The 26,598-nt window shown below is 41.7% G+C and overlaps 1 protein-coding gene across 7 annotated transcripts in view; it reads left to right on the forward strand.

Moving 5' to 3' along the window:
• The first annotated feature begins 468 nt into the window (after positions 1 to 468).
• Positions 469 to 26,598, forward strand: part of phactr3b (phosphatase and actin regulator 3b) — an 89,317-nt gene continuing 63,187 nt past the window's right edge. For 2 of the 7 annotated variants that reach the window (XM_044182284.1, XM_044182275.1), the window contains exon 1: positions 469 to 736. In XM_044182284.1, the coding sequence (XP_044038219.1) occupies positions 628 to 736 (109 nt within the window). In that variant the 5' untranslated portion in view covers positions 469 to 627. Of the gene's footprint in view, positions 737 to 14,117; positions 14,406 to 26,344; positions 26,590 to 26,598 lie in introns of those variants that run through there. The other 5 variants (XM_044182235.1, XM_044182253.1, XM_044182244.1 and 2 more) reach the window with 4 other exon arrangements.

Raw genomic sequence — 26,598 nt, forward strand, 5'->3', positions numbered from 1 at the left:
ACATGTGAGCCATCAAAGCGCGAAATTGCGATCCTTGCTTACACCCAGAAACATGAGCCTTACATTTCAGTAAACAGCAGATTCCTTTAGGCCTATGTGTAGATATTTTAGATGTAAGCCATTGTTGGGTCCAGCTTTCTGTACACAGAGTACTTTTAATTTTAGTTTTTGATTTAGCTATTTCTCCTAATACTGTAATCAATACAGTGCAGTGAGTCATTGTCCAGGTATTAGCCTATGTTTGTCACCCTCGGTAGCATCACTGTGATTGCAATTGGTCTAATAAGTTGGTGGGATGTGTCAATAACAACTAAACATTATTCAAAAGTAGGTTTGTGTTACACAGACGTTATGAATCCTCCTTTGCAATACCGGGGCATTTTTTTTAAACCAAAAGAAAACGTCAAGTCGAATTTAGATGTTTAAAGTAGGGGTTTACGAGCAGCACTTGAAAGAGGCGTGATGCTGCGCGCGTTATGGATTTCTCCAGCACTGCTGCTTAACGGGGATCAGGAGCTGCAGCTGCAGCAGTCCAACCACATTAAATCTGCTTCACCACTTGATGCCGGTGACCTTGGCAGACGGTGATTACGCATTTCAGTCCTGCATTGTGCTTTTCTGTTCACCATGGCATCATCGGACGGGCTGGATGAGGGTTGCGTGTTGCAGCGGGGGAGATCTCAGAGTGACCCGAGCAGCATCACCGAGGTTCGCTTGGGTGAAGCGCACAGATCAGGTAAGAGGAGAGGGGGGGGGTTAAACGCATGTTGGACATCTGTCATCTGCTCATTAGTGTGTACTTTTGGCAGGTGGTTGGATAGGAAACACATCACGATGTCGGGGCTCGCCTGCAGCCGATTACATCCGCGGTGAATTTGTATGCAACAAACGTAGGTTGTGTTGTAAACGTGCGTCATTTAGGCTACTATTCCCTACATGTAGGCTACTCACTGCTGTGCTGTGCTGTAGGCCTTATATGTGAAACTGCTCTAATAATAATGTCATTCACAATGACATAATGATTCAGGAAAATTTGTGTCATGCAACATATGAGATATTGTCCAACTGGTGTCATACCAGTCTATGTTGAGTCTTTTTCAACGGTCTATTCACTTTATGTCAATAATAGCAAGCATCTGCCCATATTATAGTGGCAATTATTATCATTTCAGTTTGAGCCACTTGGTTGCCTATTTAGTTTGTCTATTGTTTCCATTTGTTAACATTTCACTGTGCATACATCTCAAATAGAATGGTTACTCACAAATCCACACAGAGTCAGAAGTATATTATGATGACTTTGGCTCTTACACATATGTATGATCACTGGCAGTGGCCACTCACTGCCCGGTTTATCTCTCCATATCATCAAGCTGTGATTGACTGCCCTAAACAAACATAATTTTTGTAGATTACTTGCAGATGATTAGTGCAATGAAAATCAGAATGTCCTCTTTGTATTTTTATGATCCATTTTTTGTATTTGTGAAATAATGTTTTTTGCAGCATGGGAAGATAGAATGTACAACTTTCCATCACACATGGACTGCAGTATGTTGAGCTGAAGCTGATGAGAGTGCTGGTTGTGTATTTGGCTGTTTCCATGGTGATCCAAATGGCAGAAGGCAGCACTTAGCTCTCCAGCTGTGAGCCGACATGGTGTATGTCTGCTCCACTTACTGGTCGTTTTTTTCAATACACTCAGTGATGTACAGCAGCCACCCATTCAAAGTAAAATGCCACTTCAACTGTGAATTGTGTTTATTTGTGAGATGGAATTCACATTTCCACTGGGAATGGCTGGGCAGGCATTCACTGTTGCTCAACAGTGACCAGGCAGCAGTTGTAAAATATAATGTTTTGAAAGGTATCGAACAGTGGTTCGATATGAAAACATAATAAATCACTAATTTCAACTTGCAGGGCCTTGACGTTGCTGTTTGCCAGCCGTCATCGCCCACGTACTGTAGATTCTGGTTTCACGACAGAGTCGCAGCAGAAAAAATTATGAGTTGAATAGAGAAGTTGATACTGTACAGCTGTTGTATCTGTACAAATAAGGGGCTCAGTTACTGAATCATAGTCTGACGTGTGTGGGGGTTGCAGTATAATATATGAGACAGGATTCATGGCTTCATAATATTGCACAGAAACGGCACTACACTTTCATTTTCAAAGTGTGTGATGTTACAGTCTGTTTGAACATCAGACCATTTCACAGGGCCAGCTATCTTTAGATATGAGGGCCACAGCAATACTGCTGAAATGATCTTCAAGTTCTCTTGCCAACAGCAGATATTGTTGTGTGCCCTTGGTTTCAAATCCAGTGCTTGTCACGTTGTTGTGGTTGTTATGGTTACGTAACAGCATTGGTGTATGTGCAACTCTGAGACAACACTGGCAGAATTGTCCTGTGATATAGCGTTCATTACAGTTTTAAACTTCAAATCATATTCACCCAGATCCCCCTAAAACGCCATAGCAAATTTCATCCAAAGCTGATGTTTCCTGTGCAGCTTCATGCAGACAGGGCTTGGGCAATGCAGCAGTGAAAACCCGCCTGCCCTCCCCCACCCCTCCATCCCCTCTGCTTGGTGCTAACCCTTTCGTAGCCCTGGCACCCCCACTGCGGCTTTGATCCTGGCAGTTGAAGAACCATCTCCATTAAAGGGGAGAAAAGAGGGAGTGACAGATCTCTGATGGTGGCATTATCATGGCACCCAGCTGGGCAGTGTCACAGTGAATCAACTGCACTGACTTCTTCTTTCTATCATGATGCTTTGATAATGATATAGGAAGAAAATTAAGTATTTTCTCTACAGCATGTGGCTACAACCAAAACATAAAAATCACTTTTCACTTGTGCTGAGACTGAGTACTCACTTGCTTTCAAATCACATTCTCATGCTGCTCATGTTGATACCATGTAAAGCACACAGAGCACTGAGGACTCTGATTTAACCTGAATACATGTTTTGCAGAACTTATCACCTGACAGCCTGGTTGACAATGCTTTGCTCTATAAGCTAGAGACAGCAGACAGAGAACAAAAAACTGTGCTGTGGATTAAATTTATTTATATGAACTTACGTAGATAGTTTCATTTGGAGCTGGTGATAAGCAGCCACCTTCTTCAGCACATACAGGTTACTTCACTAGCTGTGTTAGAGATGATGCAGAACAGTACGTGCAGCCAAAACATTGTAGCCCAAAGGCTGAACTCATGCTGCATTCAAATTTGGATTTGAAGCAAACCGGATATTCACTAATTTCATCAGGGGCAGGTGCACTTAACGTGCCTGCAAATAGAAATTGGCAGAGTGACTCCAAATTTTCTACTTTTACAGTCTGCTGGCAATACAAGTGTGATTTTGAAAAATGAAGCCGAATGGGTGCATCCACATTAGTTGTTTCATCAAGTAATGACTATATAATATAATAACCATACAAGATATACCCAATTAATGGGTTTGGCTTTCGGTTAACTCATAATTGTAATCAATATCGAAAGTTTAATATGCCATTTTCAGCAAAGTATAATCTTGGATCTGCTTTGAATTTAACTTAAAACTGCAGTAATCAATACAACAAAGAATAAAATCACTACAATGTGTAATGTGAAAGGGGTAGCTCGTAGTGATGAACTCGGAGACAAAAATCATCCAACTCTGTGGTTCCCCTCAGCTCCCCTCAGTGTTTTAGCACCTTTTAGCTTATTATTTTGGTTTTATGGCCCACAACTTCACAGTTTTTATTGAGCCTCGCCACTCATTAGCATTGTTTCCAACCACAGCAAGCACCTGTTTTCAGTGAAAAAGCTCTGATGAACCCACTATGCTACCTGCCCAGCAACAAACAGCAGACAAAGTTAGCAACTAGCTGATGAACATATGTGGAGCATTTAGTTGCTAAAGCGCCAGATACTTTTCTCAGTGGTTGAGACCAAAATAGGAATAAAAGGAGAGTGAATGTTGGACTTAAATTTGCCAGGGAGACAGAAACATGACTCCAAGTCAATGCTAATATTGGTCTGTGTCTGCTGGATGTGTAAATAAGCAGCTGTTTGCTAACAAACAGTGGGGTGGGGTAGCTATGACAGCATTCTCATGTTTTCTTGGTACTTTGTAACCATTTATTTAAGGCCACTTTAAGCATGCTCTGTGAAACACTCAATTTCAGATTTGTGGGCAGATTATTCCTCTGCACTGCTGCACTGTAGAGGAAAGTGTTTTTGCCCATTAGGCTCTTAAATCGAAAAAGATATGAAGTCTGTCAAGCTACCTCTTGTAAAATAGCTATGATTGTCTTTTAGTGGTGAGAATTAATTAATTAAGTACTATGGTACCATATTTTTAACAATTTTGTAAGTGAGCAGCCTCTTAATATAAATGGTTCTTTTTTTCCCCACCATCAACCAGTTAAGATTTTTAAAATGTGCAGGATCAAGATGTGTATGTGGATAGACTTTTAATGTAATCCTTTTCTGTTTATTTTGAGCCTTTTGTAGTTTGTTTTTGAGATGTTGTGATAATCCGGTGTACCAGGAGATGGTAGCATAATCAAAATGACTTTGAACAAGAGCTCCAGCTAGTGTGAAGAATTGAGCTGTCCAGAAAGACAGCTTTTCTGGCTAAAAACTTGAGTTATCATGGTGAGGGCTTTTAAATCCATATTTTTACCTGATCAAAAACTGTCTAAAATACAACCTAGATAATTTATTTCTTTAGCAGTTACATGGGACTTTCCAACTCTGACCTTAAAACCTGGTGACCTTGCTAATTTATTATGATAACATTGTACTCTCCAAGTTAATTGCTAAGATCTGAGAATGTGGCGACATCACTAGAAGTCCAACGGGGTAAGATTAGCTATAAAACAGACAGGTTGCAAGCAAACCTTCAAGTATGTTGAGCTTATTTGGAAGAGAAAACAAAAGGTGAATGGTAAAATTATTACCCAAATTTTCTGGTTCAACTTTGGCCTACCGTACTTACAATGGTTGTGTGCGTGCTCAGTTTTCTTGTTCAGTTTTACATCCAAATAAAGTGGCATAGATAAACTGGTGGCCTGTTGGCTGTTTTACAACTTATATAATCGTCTGACTGCTCTTGTTTTTTGCCCTGTCAGACTTTGTGTCACGGACTAACAGGCAGGAGACACCGAGATGGAAGTGAATGTCTTTATTCAGACGACAGCCAGAAGTGGAGAGTGTGGAGATAGGTAGAGTGGATCTGGGGAAGTCACCGGAGGGAAGCCACAGGAGACTTGAGAGACAAAGGAGGAATGGAGAAGCCACGGAGGACTGGAGAACACATGGGGAACTGGAGAGACACTGTAATAGTCTGGTGCATGGAGTCCTAAACACAAACGAGGTCAGACACTGAGTGTGGAGAGTGGAGTGATTTTATCCTGGGTGTGATTGGGGCTGATTGAGGGCAGGAGTGTAATTAGGAGCAGGTGTGGGTGATTACGGGCTGGTGAGGACATGACAGGCTGTGACAGTACCCCCCCCTCCACGGCCAGCTCCCGAGGGCCGAAACCCCCCTCCCACGACGCGGTGGCCTGCCCCCAGGGAGCACACCGATCTGGGGAGTCGGCCGGAGTCCGGGCACGTCGGGTGGACGATCAGGGGCTTGGAGACGGCTGGAGACCGGAGCGGACTCTGGCGGACGACCAGGGGAGCCGGAGCGGAGCCTGGCGACTCTGGCTGACGGACTTCCAGGCTGGAAGCCGGGGCGAAGGCTGGGACCCTCTGGAAACGGACGGCGGTGGCGGGGCCTCGGAACCGGAGGCAGGCGGGCGGCGGCGGCGGGGCCTCGGAACCGGAGGCAGGCGGGCAAACGGGTTGGAGATGGGCTGACGACCACATGTTTGGCGGGCCAAGCTCCTGGCCGAACAGCACCAAGAACTGGTGTGGAGGACCGCCTCTTCCCATGCCGCCAGGGATCCGAAGGCCACCCGAGACCGCGCAGTCTGAAACTGAGACGGGTGTAGGAGGAAAACCGGGTAGCATTTGGCTAGAAACTCCTCGCAGTCACCCACAGAGCCCGAGAAGATCCTAGGCTGTACCAACTCGCCAGCTGCTAGAGGAGGTGAAGGGAGGCTGAGGAGGTAACGCTTGGCCAGACCACTCAGGTGGAGGAAAGGGTCGTCGGCTGGCTACCATCTTCGCGGTTTTAGGTCCGACCTTCTGTCACGGACTAACAGGCAGGAGACACTGAGATGGAAGTGAATGTCTTTATTCAGACGACAGCCAGAAGTGGAGAGTGTGGAGATAGGTAGAGTGGATCTGGGGAAGTCACCGGAGGGAAGCCACTGGAGACTGGAGAGACAAAGGAGGAATGGAGAAGCCATGGGGGACTGGAGAGACACTGGAATAGTCTGGTGCATGGAGTCCTAAACACAAACGAGGTCAGACACTGAGTGTGGAGAGTGGAGTGGTTTTATCCTGGGTGTGATTGGGGCTGATTGAGGGCAGGAGTGTAATTAGAAGCAGGTGTGGGTGATTACGGGCTGGTGAGGACATGACAGGCTGTGACACTTTGTTGTAGCGATGTCACCATGTTCCAGATGTCAACAATTAATTTGGTGAGTACGGTGTTATCATAATCAATAGTAATGATGGCCAAAACAACAAAACCAAGACTAATTAGTTGTAATTAACTAGAATTTCCCTTTAAATGAAATGAAATATTTAAAATGAATAGCACACAAAATAGATTTGTTTTTAGTGCCCTAATGAGTATATTTATCAAAGGTACTTTGACAAGTGGCATGTAGGCTTCTACAGTACAGTTGTGAAGCTGACTGACATCCTGATGATGTTGGAGTGTTGTGGCCGTAGTTCAGGCCATAGCTTGAACACAGCATCAAACTGTGGGTATCTTTTTTTTTTTATATTAATAACATTAACATTAATAGAAATGATTGAGGTGCCCTGTCAGTCCCTGGTGCCTCTCTAGCCTGCAGGAGTCTCTTCTCTTGTTCCCCTCATCTCCCTATTTGAGCTGCTGCTGTTGTACTAATCTGACATGCTGCTCTAACATGAAAGGCTTTCTCCCTGGACTCCTCCGCTGTCCTCCAACCACCACCACCACTGCCCCACCCCCACCTCTCAGCTACTGATAGGCCTCAGTTTAGTCACTCATTCAGTCAGAGGAGGTAGAGGGGGCCTGATGAGGTGGATTCCTTATATTTGAATCAGGGTGCCTAATCTTTTATTAATCAGGAAGCCTATATATAAGCCAGTTTGCCTCATTCCATATTCTGAGCTGTGATTGAACGGAGAGAATAGTGTACCTGGCAGCTCATGGAACATGTGCTAAATCTCTTCACTGCCACATGAGTCATTTCGCAACAACTGTAGTTAGTTAGATGGGATGAAAAGTGTGCATACTTGGTAACAGAAAAACAATAAAACAATGCCACTTCCATTGTACACAGTTGTCTCTATGGAAAAGTCAGCTGTAAAGCATTTGGTTATGTGCCATGTCACAAAGTTTAGTAAATCAATGGCATATACTGGGAGCTAACTGAAAATGTTTTCTAGTGTTCTCTACAGCCTATTTTTAATACTCATATTTCCCAGGTCTATGAGCCAATGGGAAGAGAGTAGGATCCCCAGGCATCAAGTGCGTGCTAACCAGGTATAATGTTCACAATCTTAGTTAAGCGTGTTAGCAAGTACATGGTAATCCATCCAATAGCAGACATTTCACTAAAAACCAAAAATATGAACCTCATGGTGGCGCTAGAGGAAAAGTCAGGGGATCATCAAAGTCAGTAGACTTCATCTTTGGGGGAAGAAGAGTGTCTTTACAAAATTTCATTGCAATCCATCCATCCATGGATCCAAAATATGCTGTAAGTGAAATTAAAATCCTATCTGTAAGAAAGCCACACAGAAATTTTTGGTAAAATATAACTTTCTCATCAGTATGAAGACTTTTGTAACTAACAAGCATTTTAACATTAGCGAAGTGTGAAAAAACATAGGATCCAACTTAATGCTATCATTAAACGTCAGCTAATGTGCTGTTAAAGATTAGCTTGTTATATATGGTTAGGGTCGCCAACCGTCCCGTAAAATACGGAATCGTCCCGTAAGACCCTCTTGATTTATAAAACATCTAAAATAAGTGAGTTAACTACATGAGTGCCTTTTTACATCAACAGGAAACAAAACTGTAGGATTTATGAATGAATGTTTGGTGAGTGAACAGAAAACACTGCTCTTACCATTTACAATCACCGCTAATTAATGTTCTCTCTCATCCCACACTGCATCATTATGTCGGTTTCTCATAAGCCGGTATAGTACCCTACACTCGGTATAGTACCCTTGAAACCTGTACCTAACCCATAACTTATATAACCCGTAGAAGTGATTAATGCACTTCTGGATAGACCTAAACTGCATTTCTTTGCTTTGTACTTGTACATGTGTAATGACAATAAAGTTGAATCTAATCATCTAATCTAATCTAGATACATGTACCTAAACCCTAGATCTGTTTTGTGTTTCCACCACAGACAGTAGTAGTTGTTACCGGGGCTTCAGGTTTAACCCCATTCACTTTTCCAGCAGTTGGGAAACAACAGACAAGACTTTTCTTGGTCTTCAGAAGCTGCAGCATTTATTAACTGATACAGTGTAACCTATACTGTACATTTACTGCCAGATTGACAACTTATTGCTAACCTTTTCCTCTGCTCTGCTCACATTCACTGTCACTTTTCTGCCAAGTAAGCTCGCTCTCTCTCACTCGCTCAACCACACACTCACTATGCACACACATGTTTCGTGTTCTTTCTTTTCAGTATGTTTATTACAACAAAGAGACAAGCTTTGTTTGAGAAAAGGCTGCAGTCAGCAAGACAAAAGACTGCTGAAAAAACAGGCGAGTTTGGGAAAATCCTACATCAGAGTGCAGACGATGAGACGACTCTGGTTGCTCCGATTCTCTCTGACCAATCATTGGTCTACAGTGTTTTAACTCCACCTTTCTAGTATCGGCTCAGCTCGCTTGGAACCTCAACAGAGGGGGTAACGAAAAAATGGGACGGAATAGAGTGGTTCTATTGGTACCATCCACAACTTTTGCCAATGGAAATGTGAAAATAATCATATAATGTGTAACAAACTGAAGTGAACTGGACTGGACTGCTTGGTGGAAACACAGCTATACAGACCCTCCTGGAGTTCAGGTTTAACTGCTTCTCCACCAGGCTAACATTACCTGCACTTTACCTATGTCATTCAGGTTGGATTTATTTAGGTATTTTAGAATAGTATTTCTTTTGCACCTAACACACTAAAAAAGAAAGTATATTTAGCTAGTTTTTTTTTTTTACCTGAAAAACAGCATTATGTTAAAGCTACTTAAATTCTTGAGTGGAAAAACTGTGAAGATCAGATCTGGTTCAAGGACAGCTAATGGTAGTGGCGTGGGTAGTGGCGAGAATTGTTGAAAGGCATCTTAAACACCTGCGTAGTAGGAATGTGCTAGAAAAATGCTGCAAAGTGGGGTCAAGAGCAGTTGAAAGTGAATCAGTAGGTGAAACTGCCACAAGAGGGCTCTACTTGGCAGCTGGATAGATGTTGCTTAAATGAGCTCAGTTGTCACTGTCACACGGAGTTCAGCACTGCAGTCACCAGACCTCTCACAAAGAAAAGGAACAAATGGTTTGTGCAAGGTCATATGCAGCATGACCTTGCAAATGGACAGTGGAAATGGACAGACACTTTTACTCAGCACTATACTGCAAGGTTTAAAATGAGTTTGAATTAGATTTAGGTGGGGTATGCAATCCTAATCCACACGTGTTTTTTTCAAATTCAGCGAATATCTCCTCAGCTGCTAGCTGTCTGTTTTGTGTGTGTGCTGAAAAAAAATCAGTTTTTTGTCCACGGACTTGGCACTGTAAATAGGAAACAAACAAAGTGGCTCGGACCGAGCCACACAACACTATTCCAGCCATTCCAGCCATGATTTGTGTGTCAGGTAACGTTAAATTACTTGCCCATGGACATTCAGCTTACTTTCTAGTTTGCCAAGATATGCTGTTGTTGTGATGTTTGCTATAGTAGCAGGAGAGGTGTGAGTATTGCTGTCTGGCTGTTAGCTTTGCAGCAGCAACTGTAGGGACAGTTTGCTAACCCTCAACCTTAACGTTAGTTTCAAGTACTTGCTGTGTCGTTGTTCGCTCTATATCGTGGTATTTGTCATGGTAGATTTCTCCAGAATCGCATACCCCACCTTTAAGAGTGAGATGCGCTTTAAATGAATATTCACTTAATTCCAAATCAACCTTCAGACTGTGAGACATGGATGAACACGGTGCAGGCATCATTAGAAGAAGGTTTGAAATCTTTTGAAATTCAATCAGAGGAGGTTAAAATAGAAAACTCCACATCGAAAACCAAACTTTGCTTAACTTCATGCCCCTCTGTGGGTATTTTTAGCACGGATAGCAACGCCTCAGAGTTTTTTTTGGATCGCGTTTCTATTTCAAGGCAAGGCAGTTTTATTTATAAAGCACATTTCATACACAAACGTAGATTCAAGGTTCTGTACAGAGAAGTTAAAAACAACACAATTCAGAAGTTAAAACAACATAATTCAAAAGTTAAAACACCATAATTCAGAAGTTAACAAAACACAATTCAAAGTTAATTATAATAACAGTTTAAAGTTTAGAAATATTTAGGTAAAAGCTGCTTTTCTTTGTTGAGATTTTGCAGTGGACACTACTAGCAGTCCATTTCCCAACGATCTAAGAGGTCTTGCAGGTTTATATTCCTTAAACATATCAGTTATATATTTAGGGCCAGCTCCATGTAATGATTTATAAACAAGTAATAAGACTTTAAAATCAATTATGTGGCTTACCAGTGTAGTGATTTAAGAACCGGTCTGATGTGCGCTGTCCTTTTGGTTTCGGTAAGAACTCTTGCAACTCTTGAATTTTGGATAAGTTGCAGGTGCCTGATGGCCTTTTTAGGAAGACCTATCAGAAGTCCATTGTAGTAATCAATTTTGCTGGATATAAGCATGAAGCCATTTTTCCAGATCTTGCTTTGTCATGAGGTCCCTGACCCTGGCTATGTTTTTAAGGTGATAAACTGCCGATTTTGTTATTGCTTTTACATGACTGTTAAAACTTAGGTCGATGTCAATTAAAGCACAAAGGTACTTAACCTGCTCTTTTGTGTTTAGTGCCTTGTCATTTAGGTGAGCTGCAACCCTGACCCTCTAATCTTTGTTTCCGAATAAAATTTCCTCTGGTTTGTCTTTGTTTAATTGTAAGAAGTTTTGATCCATCCAGGCATTTAATTGCTCAGTGCATTTAGATACTGACTCAGTGGGACCATTGTCATTTGTTGAGAGAGCTAAGTAAATTTGGGTGTCATCAGCATAACTGTGATAAGCAAGGTTTTTGTTCTCAAGGATGTGGCCAATTGGGAGCATGTACAGGTTGAAAAGAAGAGGACCAAGAATTGATCCTTGAGGGACACCACAGGTTAAAGGCATGTATTTTGATTTATGGTTCCCAGTGGTGACAAAATAATTCTGGCCCTCCAAGTATGATTTTAGCCATTTTAAAATTGTTTCAGAAAAACCAACCCAGTGTTCCAATCTATGTAGAAGTATGCTTTGATCAATGGTATCAAAAGCCACACTGAGGTCTAAAGCACTAAAATTGATGTCTTGCCTAAATCAGTGTTAAAACGAATGTCATTTGAAACCTTTAAAAGAGCAGTCTCTGTGCTGTGATTGGCACGAAAGCCTGATTGAAATTCATCAAAATAGTCATTTAAGGTTGAAAATTGCCTATAATAAGTAAGTTTGAGATGGGTCGGAAGTTGCTGTGGGTATTAGTATCTAGGTTGCTTTTTTTAATAAGGGCTTTACAACTGCGGTTTTCATGGCTAAAGTGAAGTGATGCATTCACTATGTTAAGAACATCGGTTTCTATGGAGCTAAAACAGTTTTTAAAAAGTTAGTGGGCAAACTGTCAAGACAAGTGGATGAATTAAGGTGCTGCACTATTTCTGATAAGGTGTCTCTGTTGATGGGGCTGAACTCTGACATCAGGACTGGTTTCCTTGTGGTTGTAGTTGGTACGGTTTTGCTCAGGCTTCAGCTGATCGAAGTCTGATACTATCAATTTTATTTTTGAAAAAGGATGCAAATTCTTCACACTTGTCTGCTGAGAGAAATAAAGAAGCTATTTTTGGAGTGTGATTTGTCACTTTACTGTAGCAAATAGAGTGCCTGCATTATTTTTATTTTTGTTAATGATATTGGAGAAAAAGGACTGTCTTGCTTTGCAGATTGTATTGTTGTAGGAGTGGAGCATGCCTTTGTAAATATCATGGTGTATTTGAGGTTTGGTTTTATGCCATTTGTGTTCAGCTTTTCTGCACTCTTGTTTCATTAGCTTTACATTTGGATCATATCTCCAGGGTGCTTTCTCTTTAGAAGTGATTTTCTTATATTTTACCGCTGCAATGTTGTTTATAATATGCACTATATTGGAATTGAAATTATTTAGCAGAACATCAACAGAGTTGAATGTTTCACTTGAGGTTGTAGATATTGCTTGTCTGAAAAGAGCAGCAGTATGTACCAGCACTTAAGTACCTCTTTTTTTACAGCCATTGTAGAGATTTGAGGATTGGACACAAATCAAAAAATACACAGAAGTGATTTGATAGAGCTAAGTTCTTGACTAGTGAGACCTTTAGGGATGATCAAGTCCAGAGCATGTCCTTGAGAGTGGGTGGGCTCCTTCACATGGTGACACAGGCCAAAAGTATCAAGCAGTGCTTTAAGTTCATTTGCTAAACTGTTTTTTGGGTTATCCACATGGATGTTGAAGTCGCCAGCTATTAATAAAAAATCAAAGTCTGTGTAAATTGCTGATAAGAGTTCGCTCAACTCCTCAATAAAAGAACGTGCTTTGGGGGTCTATAAATAATTACAAGTAAAATGCAAGGTGGACATTTAATGATAGCGCGGAGGTATTCAAATGATATAAAATCACCAAATGACGCTTGCATTGGTATGAGTCTTTAATTAGGGTTGCTATCCCCCCACCTCTTCTGTTCTCCCTGGTGGTGTTAATAAAATCATATTATTTTCGGAGGGTCTGATTCAATAAGAATGCTTGCACTACTGGCTTTGTCCAGCCAGGTTTTGGTTAAAAGCATAAAATCAAAATTATGTGCAGAATTAATATAATTTACTGAAAAAGATTTGTTTGTGATGGATCTAATGTTGAGAAGACCTAGTTTTGCTGTACATGTAGTGGGCGTGACAGGTATGGCTTGGTATGTGACATAATGCAAATTGGAGAAGTTAACAGCTTTGTTTGAATAACCTTTAGTGAGTCTATTGCTAATTACGATAGGTATAGGCCTAGTTGAAGTTTTTGGTCCTTCATTGCCCTTTGGTTCTCTGAGTCTATTTGTTGCACTGAGGGAGTTGTTTGCGCGTGGCTGTAAGAGATTGGCAGCGCCTAGCCACAGGGGGGCCTGGTGAGCGTGACTGTGGGGGTCGTGGCAGGGTCGGTGTAGCAAAGTAGTCGCTCAGCTGGTGAACAGATGTGGCCAGTGATATGTGGTAGTTGTAAGTCAGGACCTGTGAGTGTGAAAAACTGTATAAAACAAGTTGTTGGTTAAAATACGTCCACCCAGGGGGCCAGGGTGGATGCCATCATCTCTATAAAAAGGACAATTCCAAAAAAGATTAAAATTGTCGATTAAAAAAACATGTTGTGCATTGCACAGGTGGTGAAAGCCAGGTGTGGAGGGCAAGAATCCTGCTGAATCGACCAATGTCTCCTTTGAAAGGAGAAATGGGGCTGAAGATAATAATCTTTCTACCACACTTAAGAGTCAAGAAGCTTGAAAAGGATTTCAGACCCAAGTGTGGTCAGACTGGAGATTGGTGATTAGTTTTGAGGTGATGGAGCTGAGGACAAGTGGACAGCAGTGGGGGCAGGGTCGGACGAGCGAGCAGAGGGCAAAGAAGGGGTTCAAGGTTCTGGAGTAAACAGTGGCTTGGAATGACGAGTAGTGGGGTGAGACAATTGTCCTGGTTCAGCTAAACACTCCGGGGTGCCGGAGTGAGAGACAAGCAGAGAGACTGACGTGTTGGAGTGGGGGGTGAAGGAAGACGTTGGTTGGTGGAGTTTTAAGGACTGGTGTTGCCAGTTAGTGGGGGAAAGTCATGGAGATCGAGGATGTTATATCTATTGCTCAGTTGGATTTCATGTGATAAGGGAGCACAGGAGAGACATCTTCCATTCTGCTTAAGGCCGGCAGCAGCAGAGGAAGGAGCTCCAGCTCCTCAATTCTCTGGACAAGATGGATGCAGCTCACACAGTCAGATGGTGAGGTAAGTGAAGCCATTGTCTTTGCAGGAGTAGAAGACGCAGGGGCTCCAACCTGGAGCCGACAGTGTTGTTCTGGTTTTATCAGCTGTAGTAGAAGTGATCCACAGAAAGGGCAGTAAGCAGCAAAACTTACCGACACGGGTCCAATTAGTAGTCCCCAATGAGTTGGTTAGCTAAAAACGCTAAAAACAAGGCTATCCATGCCGGGAAACAAACTTAACTTAAAATCCAAGTGCTTGATGAATAAAACCCTGTCACTTACTAAAACGTATAGAAAAAAACTATCAGGAACTAAAAGCGGTGCGCAGGATATGGCTTTAAAACAGGATAAAATCGAGATAAAGAGTCAATCCACGAGAGCCTAGTCTAGCACAGTGTAGTATTTCCACCTGTACATCAAAGTGTAACATCTGAAAGCAGTGATCAAGGACTTAGCATGGACAGCATGGTGATGATTAATGAGGAGCATTGCAGAAGTGATGTGATTCTAATCTAATACTATAAATGAAAATGTGACTTTGCTGAGATGGTAATAGGTTGTTCCATCAATGAGTTTTACCCTTGAGTCTTTGGTGAAGCATTGATTCTTTTATATTTGCCAGCCAAGACACAGTGGCTAATTCAAAAGCACCAAATTTTTTTTGTGCCAACTCATCTCTCATGCCATTATGCACTATGCAGAGATGTCCCTGGGTCCCACTGACTACAGGGCCCTGGGGAGCAGCACAGAGGCAGGACAAAACATGACAGCACCATCCACCAATGTAATGAAAGGACATAAACACCACTATGTAGGGGACTGCATACTGTAGATACAGGGCTGAAGCAATAATTTTAGAACTACTGAGATCACGAGTCCAAATTCTCCCAACAGAACCCCACTTGAGTCAGTGTTGGTTGGGGTTGAAAATGAAACAAATCTGGAGATGTGGAGTTAGAAAGAAGTGAGCTTACCAGACCTCTGTAGCCTGCTCCTCATCCCTTCTTGAGACTAGTGGTATGAGGCTACATTAGCCGCTACTAGCATAGCACCGACTGAACTGTCGAGTTGCATTGTGGGTAATATAGACTTAAATTGATCATCATGAGTCAGACAGTGTTGTAGGAGTGCAATGCTCAATCTGTGGAGTACTCTTAACTGTTCAATTTTATTTTCTTGCCTTTTCTACACTGCTTGTAATCCTGGTCCTATTTAAATTTATTTATTTTTTTGCCTAAAACAGTTTATGATATTTAGTCTAAAAATATCAGAATCAGAACCCAACATATGTAATGTTTAGGCTGTGATGCACAAGAATATTATGTTGGCACACCTTGGCGATCTGGGTTTTGTGGTGAACAGGGCAAAGAGAACAGGACATCGCCTTTCTGGGGCTGACATTGAATTCACACTAACTCTACACGGCCCGCCTGTCAGCCGGAGAGAGTGGACACATTCAGGTCCACTCTGGCAAATTTGTCATAGGGAAACAGGTCATGTACAGTCTGAGTCTCAGGCTGTTGGGACTGATGGCATCAGCGCTGTTGGTGATGAGGCTGGGTAGGCTGTGCATGAGAGAATTCCAGCATTGGGTGGCTTCTCTCAGACTGGACCTTATACACACTACAGACCGTGCAGGGTTATGGTGTCTGTGCCATGCGCTCTTGCGCTTCGCCCTTGGAAACAGCTGTCTTTTCTGATAGTAGGTGTGTGTATGGGCATGATATCGACCAGGAAAGTAGTGACAACAGCCACCAGCCTATTGGGCTGGAGGCTTTGAGGGCAGAGTGGGGTTTGGAGCACACATCTCCATCACGCCCATATAAACTATTTGGAGCTATTAGCAGTGTTTCTAACACTAAAACATTTTCTGCCGTTTCTCCGGGGGCATCATTTCATGTGCTGGTGAGGACGGACAATACGATAAATATGGCCTATATCAGCCACCAGAGAGGTCTGCGCTCCCAACAATTGCACACTCTGGCACACAAACTGATATTGTGGAGCGATGCTCATCTCTTCTGTGTGAGAGTGACGCACGTTCCCGGAATTCAGAATTCACATGCAGACCTCTTATCCAGGGGGAATCCACTTTATGCAGAATGGAAACTGCACCCGGCTGTAGTGGATCAGATTTGGACATGGTTTGGCTGCGCAGCGGTGGACCTGTTTGCATCTGTGGAAAACTGACCACTGTGTTTCTGCCTGCACGACCAGAGCACACTGCTGGGAGAGGATGCATTCATGCGGGAGTGGCCTCACGTTCTGCTATATGTGTTTCTCCCACTGGCTTGCGGGAGAATCGTCTGTCCCTGATTTTATTCGCTCCTTACTTCCCATCCATGCCCATGGCCCCTGCCGTTGTGCAGGGACCTCCTGTCTCACGCGCTCCGGCAGATATTTCACCCCCACCCAGTGCGGCTCGCCCTGTGGCCCTGGCCTGTGAGTGGTTTAATTTGAGACATGCTGCTATCACAGAGGGTCGTTAATACCATTCAGAATGCCAGAGCATCATCCACCAGGTCTCTTTATGACGGTAAGTAAGTTAATTGTAAGTGGAAGGTATTTGAGGAATGGTGTGCTAGGGCACAGGAAATTCCCTTTCAGTGTTCAGTCTTTTCTGCTGGACCTAATTGATAAAAAAAGGCATTTTCTACTGTAAAGGTTTACAGGTTTAAAGGATTTTTTTACTTTGTAGCTCATTTACCCTTGAATATTTAATGTGAAATACTCAAGATTTGAAGCCAAGTATACAAGGGCTTAAAAGAGAAGCATTGAAAAACAGAAATAAAGGAATGGTTATGATTTTGAGTTTGAAACTGACATCCTGAGAAACCGTGGAAATTTCCAAGTAGCCAGCCAGCTGCTACGATGGTGCCTCAAAATTAATTGATGTGATACATTTTGTTAGCTTTGGAGTGATTTGGCCATCTGCATGAAACAAGTGAATTGTCTGATATCAAAGGATGTAATTAACATAAAAGGAATAATGTAGTAATGTGCTAATTCTGTTTCAAGGCGGTTTTCCCTTTCAGAGAACAGAGAAAAAAATTAATAAAGATAGATAGTCTTTGTCTCCAGACTTGATTGAATGGCAGCACAAACAGAAATGGTGAACTGTACTACCCCCTACCCCGCTACACACAAACAAACAAACACGCACACACAGTCTCCCCTCCCCCATCAACTAAACAATCTGGGCTGTCTAAACAACAAGGATGTCACACATACAGTAGGACTTAAATTGCTACTCTGGTATATTCAAGTTCTCAACAATACAGACAAAATGAAAAAGAGAGTGGTGGTGAAGTCATGGCGAAAGAGATAAATGGCTTGTGGCTTTACTTTACTACTTTGCATGTTATCCACAGCCAACTTACTGTTTTCTCTCACAACAGAGCTTTGCTGTTATGCTCTATTGTGCTCTCTATGTCCATGATTTGTACTTTGATCAACACTGCCTTTATGGTAGTAACAGTGCATGCTCCTGAGGGGGATGTGCACATGCCATAATATGCTTTATTTTAAGAAAGAAAAACTGTGTGTATCAGAGGCAGAGATCTACCCAGCAACTGGGCTAGGCATGTTGGGGGGAACTACTTGACTGACTTAAGCTGTCAGCCATTTACACATAATGTATCTTTTATGAATGTTTCATGTGCTGACCTAATTCCTTTCAGAGCCAAGTAAAAGCAATATGTTGCACATGAGAACACACCAGAGCATCCAGCTGATCCTTCTGACATCCTGATCCCACAAAAAGGGGATAGCAAGGTCCAGACAAATGGAAACAGAGCTGTGATGCCACTTGGATGCCCTGGAAAGGCAAGAATAGAGGCTCTAGACCACCACAGCTGAATTATTTTCAGTAATTTGTTTTTACAAAATCTACACTGCATCCCACAGAGATAGGAAATAGAAACAGCGTAGTGAGAGCTTTATCACAAAAAGATACTTTCTCTCTGTGGCAGATGTAATTAAAGCAAACGCTAAAGCCCAGAGTAGTCAGAGTGATCAGTCTTCACTCTGACAGACTTGAATCTCTCCGCAGTGTAAAAGAAGGAAGAGGAGGAGGGGTGGGGGCAGCAGCTGCAAAAATCTGTCTGCTGAAACTGGTTGCTGGATTTAAATCCCTAAAAAGTATAAATGAAAGCTACTAATCAGCACTGAACTGCTGTTCTGATGTGACTCGAGCTAAATCAAAAAAATACAATTGCAATTATAAAGTATGGCTGTCTAGATGGAGCAAAAAATTCCTCCAAAACACAGACAGGGCCAGTTATCGCTTATGAATAGATTGGTTATTCTCTAGTTTCTTTCTAACTTGCCTCACTTGTAATTACTAGAGCTATCCCCTGCTTTGTTTTATGAGCTAAGTGTGTTACTGTTGTCGATAAATCAATTAGTCAATCGAAAGAAAATAAGAGACTCTCCTCATAAAATGATACCATTTGTTCAATAATACTGTACAATCTATGTTTACGTTTACCTGATAAGGACCTCTGGCCGCCATGTGAATTATGACTCTATATGGTGAGGAACCAAGGCGGTAGCAAGTAGCAAAACCTCGCAGGGAGGATGCTGGGGTGGCGGATAGGTCAACAAAGCATTAGGGCTAATTATAGCATGCTAACACCCTAAACTAAGATGGTGAACATAGCAAACATTATACCAGCTTAACATCAGCATTTTCATTGAGAGCATGTTAGCATTTAGCTCAAAGCACCACTGTGCCTAAGTACAGCCTCAAAGAACCACTAGCATGACTGTATACTTTTAGTCTTCTTTTTAACCAAAACCTTGTTCTTTTCCATAACATAAGTAACTTTTTAACCAAAACCTTCTTCTTTTCCAAAACATTAGTAACTTTTGCGGCTCTGGTTCGAGCCCGCAGCCCTTTGTTGCATGTCCATCCCCTCTCTATTTCTCTCTCTCTGTGTCCCTCCCTCACAGATTTCCTGTCTCTCTTGAGCTGTTCCTATCAAATAAAGGCATAAAAAAACCAAAAATAACCCCCTTTAAAAAAAACCCAATTTTTTTTATGATTGTAAACTGAATATGTTTGGTTTTGTACCGTTGGTCAGACAAAACAAGCAATCTGAAGATGTCACCATGGGCTCTGGGAAATTGTGATGGGCATTTTTCACGATTTTCTGACATTCCATAAACTAAAAGATACATTGATTAATCCCAGAAAATTGACAAAAGTACCCTCCTGCTAAGCCCAGGCAGCACCAAGTCTGACCTGAAAAACCTGGCCTCCTTCCAACCTTGAAACATCCCCAACAGAGGAATTCCAGAGACTATTTTGTTTGCAGCTCACACACTCTATGCAATCAAAGCTGTGTCTTCCCCACTGCTACAGTTCCCTTATCTGTCACTGTGATACTGCATTGGCTTGTAGGCTACACAGGCTGTGGCTGTACCTGATGAATGATTCAGCAGATTAAAAGGGGAACAGTAGTGGAGTGGAGCAGCAGGGTTTTATGAAGGTACAATTTATGTTTTTAAACTGGCAGCACCGTCACAATGCAATGCCTGTTTAGGAGTTAAATGTCAAAACACATCATGAAAACGCAGTCAGTCTCCCACTTACTGCCTGTGGAGTAGCCTTACACAACATCCTGGACTATAGTCTGTGGATCCCAGCTTTAATGTTCATTTTAATGTAACCAGTTACACATTGGGCTGTTGTGTCTTGGGGCAATGTCTTTTTGGCATTTTGTTTATTGATATAACACAACAGACATTCAACTTATTCATACCTACTGTCTTTGATGATGTAATATTTGCTGCATATGACATATGGGTTTTTAGAGTGCCACCCTAGAGTTCAAGAGAAAAAGACCATCACAAAGCAGAAACATGCAGCGCAAGATCTCAGATTGTTTGTGTGGTCCTGTCACATTCAGATTTTATTATATTGCTCAAGGTCTAGAGGTGACTCAATCATTATATAATTCTAATATTAGGTAATAATACCTTTTACATACTACCTCAGTAAACACTTATAGGTTTATTATGGATTATTGATGTCTGTAGTTCAGACATCATTATCCAGCTATCTACGGTTCAACTTTACTCCCAGGACAGCTGGTAAAAAACAAAAAGACAATGAAAGCAATAACATCATACCAACATGGAAAATTAATCTGACATCACAGACAGTAAAGCAACATGGATTACATCACAACATGATGTGGCGGCAAAAGGTAAACAAACAGGGATGACAAGCAAATAAGTGAATGAACAATTTAAAAACCTGGACACAACATGATGAAACAGAAGACATATCTTGCAAGCAAGCTGAAGTACATAGAACAAACACAATCATTGTGTGTATGTGTGTGTGTTTACTTGACAAGGGAACATAAAGAGAAGAAGGTGATGTTTTGTACTTTTATACTCACATATTCCTGATCTTTAAATATTACTTTATGCTTACATGGTTTTTCTTTCAAAAAGAAAGTTGGTTGGCATAAACATAATAATGTGTGTGCCAGCTGATATTTCAAATTTTAGATGCTCAGTATTTCAGAACGTTATAATTACAAGGAGTGCTTTCTTTGGTTTGTGATAGATTTTACATAAGCAGTATTACATTTGCACTATCTCTCCGTTCTTATATTTAATGCATAGGACTGCAATTTAAACCACTATTGCAGAACTACTGAGTTATAATATGTCTAATATTAATGAATCATCTTTTGTCAGCTCTGAACATTATGTTAGGCTATCAATAACTGTCCTCTGATTCATTTACTTTGTGGCTAATCTAAGAAACACAGAGGTTCACTCAACCATCACTGGAATGCGACTGCTTTGTGACTGAGGTTTGTCATCAATAATAAAGTGCTTCGGTGCAAATAGTTCCACAAATGGACCCTCCACAGCTGCAGGTTTGAGGTTTTATACTGCTGATGTAGAGCATGTTTCTCCATTTTCCGTCATCTCCCTTGTGACCGCACAACACTTAACCCCCCCATTTTTCAAGTATATCTTAACACAAAACTCACAAGCCCATATGTACAATACAGTAATAGATTCTAATGTTCAGCTGACGCTAATATATAATAAGATGGTTATACCCACTGCCAGGGTCCGAAATTAAGACCCGCCAAACGCCAAGTGTAGGTAGATTTTCTGTTTGGTGAGTAAATCTCAGAAGGCTATCCGCCACACTGGCGGGTAAATGTTTCTAACAAAATAGTCATGTAATAACAAACTATGCTGAGAGTCTCTACCGCGTTTTGGTGTCATTTATGGGCGCACTGCTTCTGTCCTCTGCTGTCTGTTTCGGAGTTTGACACACACGCACACTACAATGTGTTTTACGCGTGTAAACTGTGCAACGAGTGTCTCGAGCGCTCCTAGTTTTGCAGCACTGTTTATCATACAGGGCATCAGATACACCGCTAAACTATCACTTCCCGACGGTTTGCTGCTGCAACCCGGTATCATGCCAAAGTGGGTAATACACCTAGCCGGTCCACCATGACCAACTTAAGGCATAAATTAACTCTAAAATAACTAAAATAAACTATTCTCCTCCTGGACACCACCTCTCACGCTGTTCAAGCCAGGGGACAGGGAACACGAGGAATAGGATTCAATCGAAGACAGCAGAGGCAGAGCTGGAGCAGGACACATGAACCAAGATGAACTGACAAGGAACAATGGAATCACAGAGACTAAATACACAAGTGCTGGAAGACAATTATACACATGTGAAACTAATCAGGGCGGGGATCAAAACTGCAATCAAAACTGGCGGGAAAAACAAACAGGCAGTTAATCTACACAACACATCAAAGCATGGACTATGTGACTCTAAGACAGTTTCTTTCTATGGGTCATAAGTACACTTAACTCCAATAAGCCCTGAATGCCCTGTTTCTTCCTGTATTGTTGAGTGGTGTAAGGAACAGTTTCACTGGATGTCTGCATCTGAGTTGATGGTGGCATAGCTGAAGGTAATGGGATGTTGAAGAACATCATCTGTGAGGTTCCAGCTGCAGCCATGACCTGTGAGGGTCCAGGCACTGTATGACGCTGCACAGACTGTAAAATGAAGGAGTGAGAGACAGGTGGTGCCGGTGCAATGACAGGAAGTGCTTGACATGGTGGTGGAGCCTGGGAGATGGCCTGAGGCCCCTTGAGCTTCGCCTCCCCAGCAGTGTTTGGTGGCAGGATGAAAAGGTGAGATTCAGCCAAATTGCCAGAATACAGAGTGAGTTGGTCCTTTCTGCATAGCCGCAGGAAGCTTCTCAGGTCCTGCCATGGGTGCGCCTGAAGCTGGGATACCCTGATTCAGAATGTGTTGTTCCTGTGACTTGCAACGCCTGCTGAAACTGGGAAAACATAAAATAACCAATATTAATAAACATCTTTTTAAACAATAATACACGAGGGTGTGATCAATTGCTATTTGATCATGACTATGATGCAGCAGCATGACACAGCTGTGATCAAATAGCAATTAATCACACCCTCTTGTGTATTATTGCTTAATTAAATGTTTATGCTTGTAAATACGTGCCACCATTGTGAAGCGTGACCCTCCATCACAGAATGATTTTGTTTGTTTTTGTTTAAATTACTGTTGTGTGTCTTATGCAATGTATGTTTTGGAACCCAGGAAGATAAGCTGGTCGTCAAGGGGATCCTTTAATAAACTTAACAAATAAAGCTGGAGACAGTATTTCAGCCAGTTTCAGTTATTTAAACATTTTTTTAGACATTCAAGACCATGTGTTTGCTTAATTTAAAATACCTTTTGGTGCTCTCCACACCTGGTGCCCCAATCTTCTTAGTGAAAAAGCACACTAGTAGTAGCAGTGGGTGTTCGTTCTGTGTCGAAGGTGGGGACAGTGACGTCCTGAAACTCCTCAAGTTCAGCATAACCTTCATCTACTTCTATACCAACATCAGTGGTCTCTGACTCTTCAGTGGCCAACTTGTAGTCCTGCAGAACCTCAGAACTGGTTGGCTGGTAAAGGTATTCCACTCCAATAAGCTCATCTTTAAAATATAAAAACATTGACAAACAATTAGATAATATACCAGGACATTATATAATAACGCAGTGGTAAAATGGTATTTATAAAAACAACAAATATAATAGTTATCTACAAGTGTATTTGCTTGGCCCAACATAAGGGATGATCTTCTTGCCTAGAACCTCCTCTGCGAGTATTGACAGCATAACTGAGAAGATGATTGTAGGAATGTGGCTGCTCCTCATCAGTTATTGCTGCCACAGCCTGGTCCTCATTCCACCTTGCAAGTCCATCCAAAAGATACACCTGGAAGAAGGTGTCACTTAATTCAGGAATGAAAAAAAAATGTAAAAAATTGTCTGAGACCATACAAATATGAGCTATAAATACATGAACAGCTGTTCTTACACTTAATTCAATCTCACAATTATTAATTTTATTTATAATTAAATCTAATCATATTTTAATATTTTAATTAAGTCACTTAACTATTGAGATGAGAAAAAGGATTCACATATTTACCTGGGATGAATCAGTTCAGATGCAGGTGAAATGAGTCAGGCAATGTGCAACTTCTGGCACAGGTAGGTTGGCAGACGGTGCCAGTGCATCAGCCACTGGTGCTTGGGGACAGGAGGCATGGCAGGTGCAGGTTCAAATGTCACAGGCAGGATCAGGCTTGATGTCAAAGCACTGGCAATTCCCTTGCAATTTGTCAGGTACTGGACTGTCATATAATAGTATTATATAGAGTACGGTCTAGTCCTGCTCTATAGGAAAAGTGTAATGAGATAACTTCTGTTATGAATTGGCGCTATATAAATAAATAAATAAATTGAATTGGGTAGGGGGAGAAAGCTGGGTGGGGGCAGCGTGCTGCAGCATACTGCTATTCCTTCATGGCAATGGCAATTCTGCCAGAAGGAAAGAGCTCAATATACTCCCTGAAACACCCCTTGTTATGGGCATGGTCTTGGGAGTCTTTGCTGCCTCCTGTGGGGTCCCTCTTCATAGCTGCCACCAGGTAAGCAGCATACCCCAGGACATTTTCAGCCACCCACCTGAATGTCTGCCCGCGAAACACACCAAACTGGATTCCAGCAGGTGTTTCCCCATTTGTTGGATCTCTATGGTGCTTAATTAAAGCTTGTCCATCACCCCCTCTGGGGACATGGGTCGCATCCACAGCTTTCTTTGTTGGCCTCCTTCACCTTTGTTGCTTCAATTGTGTCTGTGAGGTTTAGACTGCCAGCAGCCCGTCTCCTGAAGCGAGGTTCCATCTAGATTAAAAAATGAAGATATAAAGGAAACAGAGAAACAGACAAAACAATTGGTAACACATTACTTAAGGCAGCTGTGTATATTATATTACTACCAGTTATATTCAGTCATGAACACCTTGTAATGTTGATTTTATATTATTCTCTGTCTCTGTATATAATTTTTGTACAGAACATTTGTTTTTGAATAGCATAAAGGGAACTACAATCAAAATCTTGTTATACATCCCTGTGTTGTAAATAAATAAAAAAATGATAAATAAATCTATTTTGTATCTTGTAAGTATATTTTAAGCTCAAAATCTCGGATAACATCCCAGAATCATCCTATTGTCATAGTTTGGAGGTTTTGTCCTGTTTCCTGTTTTATTTTGTAATGTTCTTCTCGCGTGTCTTGTGGTTTTATGCCCTGTCTTTGTTTGCTTTCCCTCCAGTTTAGATTGTTGGCCCCGCCTTGATTAATTGCACCTGTGTCTCGTTGTCTCCCCTACCTAAGTATATTTATGTTGTTTCCTTTGTTCAGTGTCAGTTCATTGTCATGATCATTTGCATCAGCAGTGGTATGTGGTCTGCATGTCAGGTGTCCCAGCCTTGTTTCCTATGCTTCTTTTGAGTCTCTTGGATTTATTTCCGCATTTGCTTGGACCTCGCCTGGACTTTTGTATTTCGTTTATTGCCTGTTCCTTGTCTTATTTGTTTGCTTGTCTTGGACTGCCTTCCCAATTTGGACTTCTGCCTGCCTGACTATCCATGTAAGCCTTTCCCATAATAAATTAATGAATTGCATCTGCTCTGCCTCTTGTCTGCATTTGGGTCCTGTTCCTTGTGTTCCCTGCTCCCTTGCGTGACATCCACTACGACACCTAGAGTCAAAAGTAGAGCATTATAAGGGAGTGATATGTGCTATCACAAGTATTATACCATTAAACACAGCGTATGTCCCACCTGGGACAAAGAGGATTTTTCAAGAAAGTAGGGGGTAGTGGATGAGGGGAAGGGGACCTGGACTGGAGCAGTCGCCCCACCATCTTTTACAACGTTATTTTAGTCCAATAGTGGAAGAAATACTCAGAACTTAAGTAAAAGTTGCACTACCACACTGTAGAAATACTCTGTTACAAATTTTTACTTAAATAAAACTAACAAAAGTGAAAGTACTTATTATGCAGAATTGTCTACTTCAGAATAATGTACATTATATTATTGGATTATAATTAGTGATGCATTAATGTGTAAGCATCACTTTAGTTTTGCAACTGGTAAAGGTAGAGCTAATTCTAACTACTTGTATGATATGATATTCTGCTGGGAAGGTTAATCTATAAAAATACATAATTTATTTTTTGATTAGATTTTGTATTAATCTGAATCTGCAGAGTAACTAGTAACTAAAGCTAAATGTACAAGTACCTCTAAATTGTACTAAAGTACAGTACTTGAGTAAATGTACTTATTACTTTACACCACTGTTTTAGTCTTTAGTTTAGTTATTTATTCATTCATTTACAATAAATATGTAACAGCATGATGAGCTAAATTAAAATGAAATATAGTAGTATAGTTACACTGCAGAACTATGTTTTGCAGTGGGGGGATGAGTGCGTGCCAGTATATTTGACCTCCTCCTGCCGTCCAGAGGGGCGGGGTTCACATGGCACAACAACACTAGCAGCTAACCGCAGATGTAACCCAGTCACTCACACTTTGTTTCCGCTCACTCGGACCGCTCCCATCCCCGTTACACTAGCATTTTACACATTTTTTAACGAGGTACTGCTACTTAGAGTATTTCCATTCGTCAGTTTATTTCCTAAAACACACCGCGGTCATCAGTCTCCAGTCAGTTTGAGCCCGTCGGCTCTTTTGGGAACATATGATGTGAATACCTAGAGCTGGAGGAAGACTGGATAGCTGCGTATTCTATGACGTGAGTGAT

Source organism: Siniperca chuatsi, linkage group LG2, assembly GCF_020085105.1.
Source record: "Siniperca chuatsi isolate FFG_IHB_CAS linkage group LG2, ASM2008510v1, whole genome shotgun sequence".
Lineage (NCBI taxonomy): Eukaryota > Metazoa > Chordata > Actinopteri > Centrarchiformes > Sinipercidae > Siniperca > Siniperca chuatsi.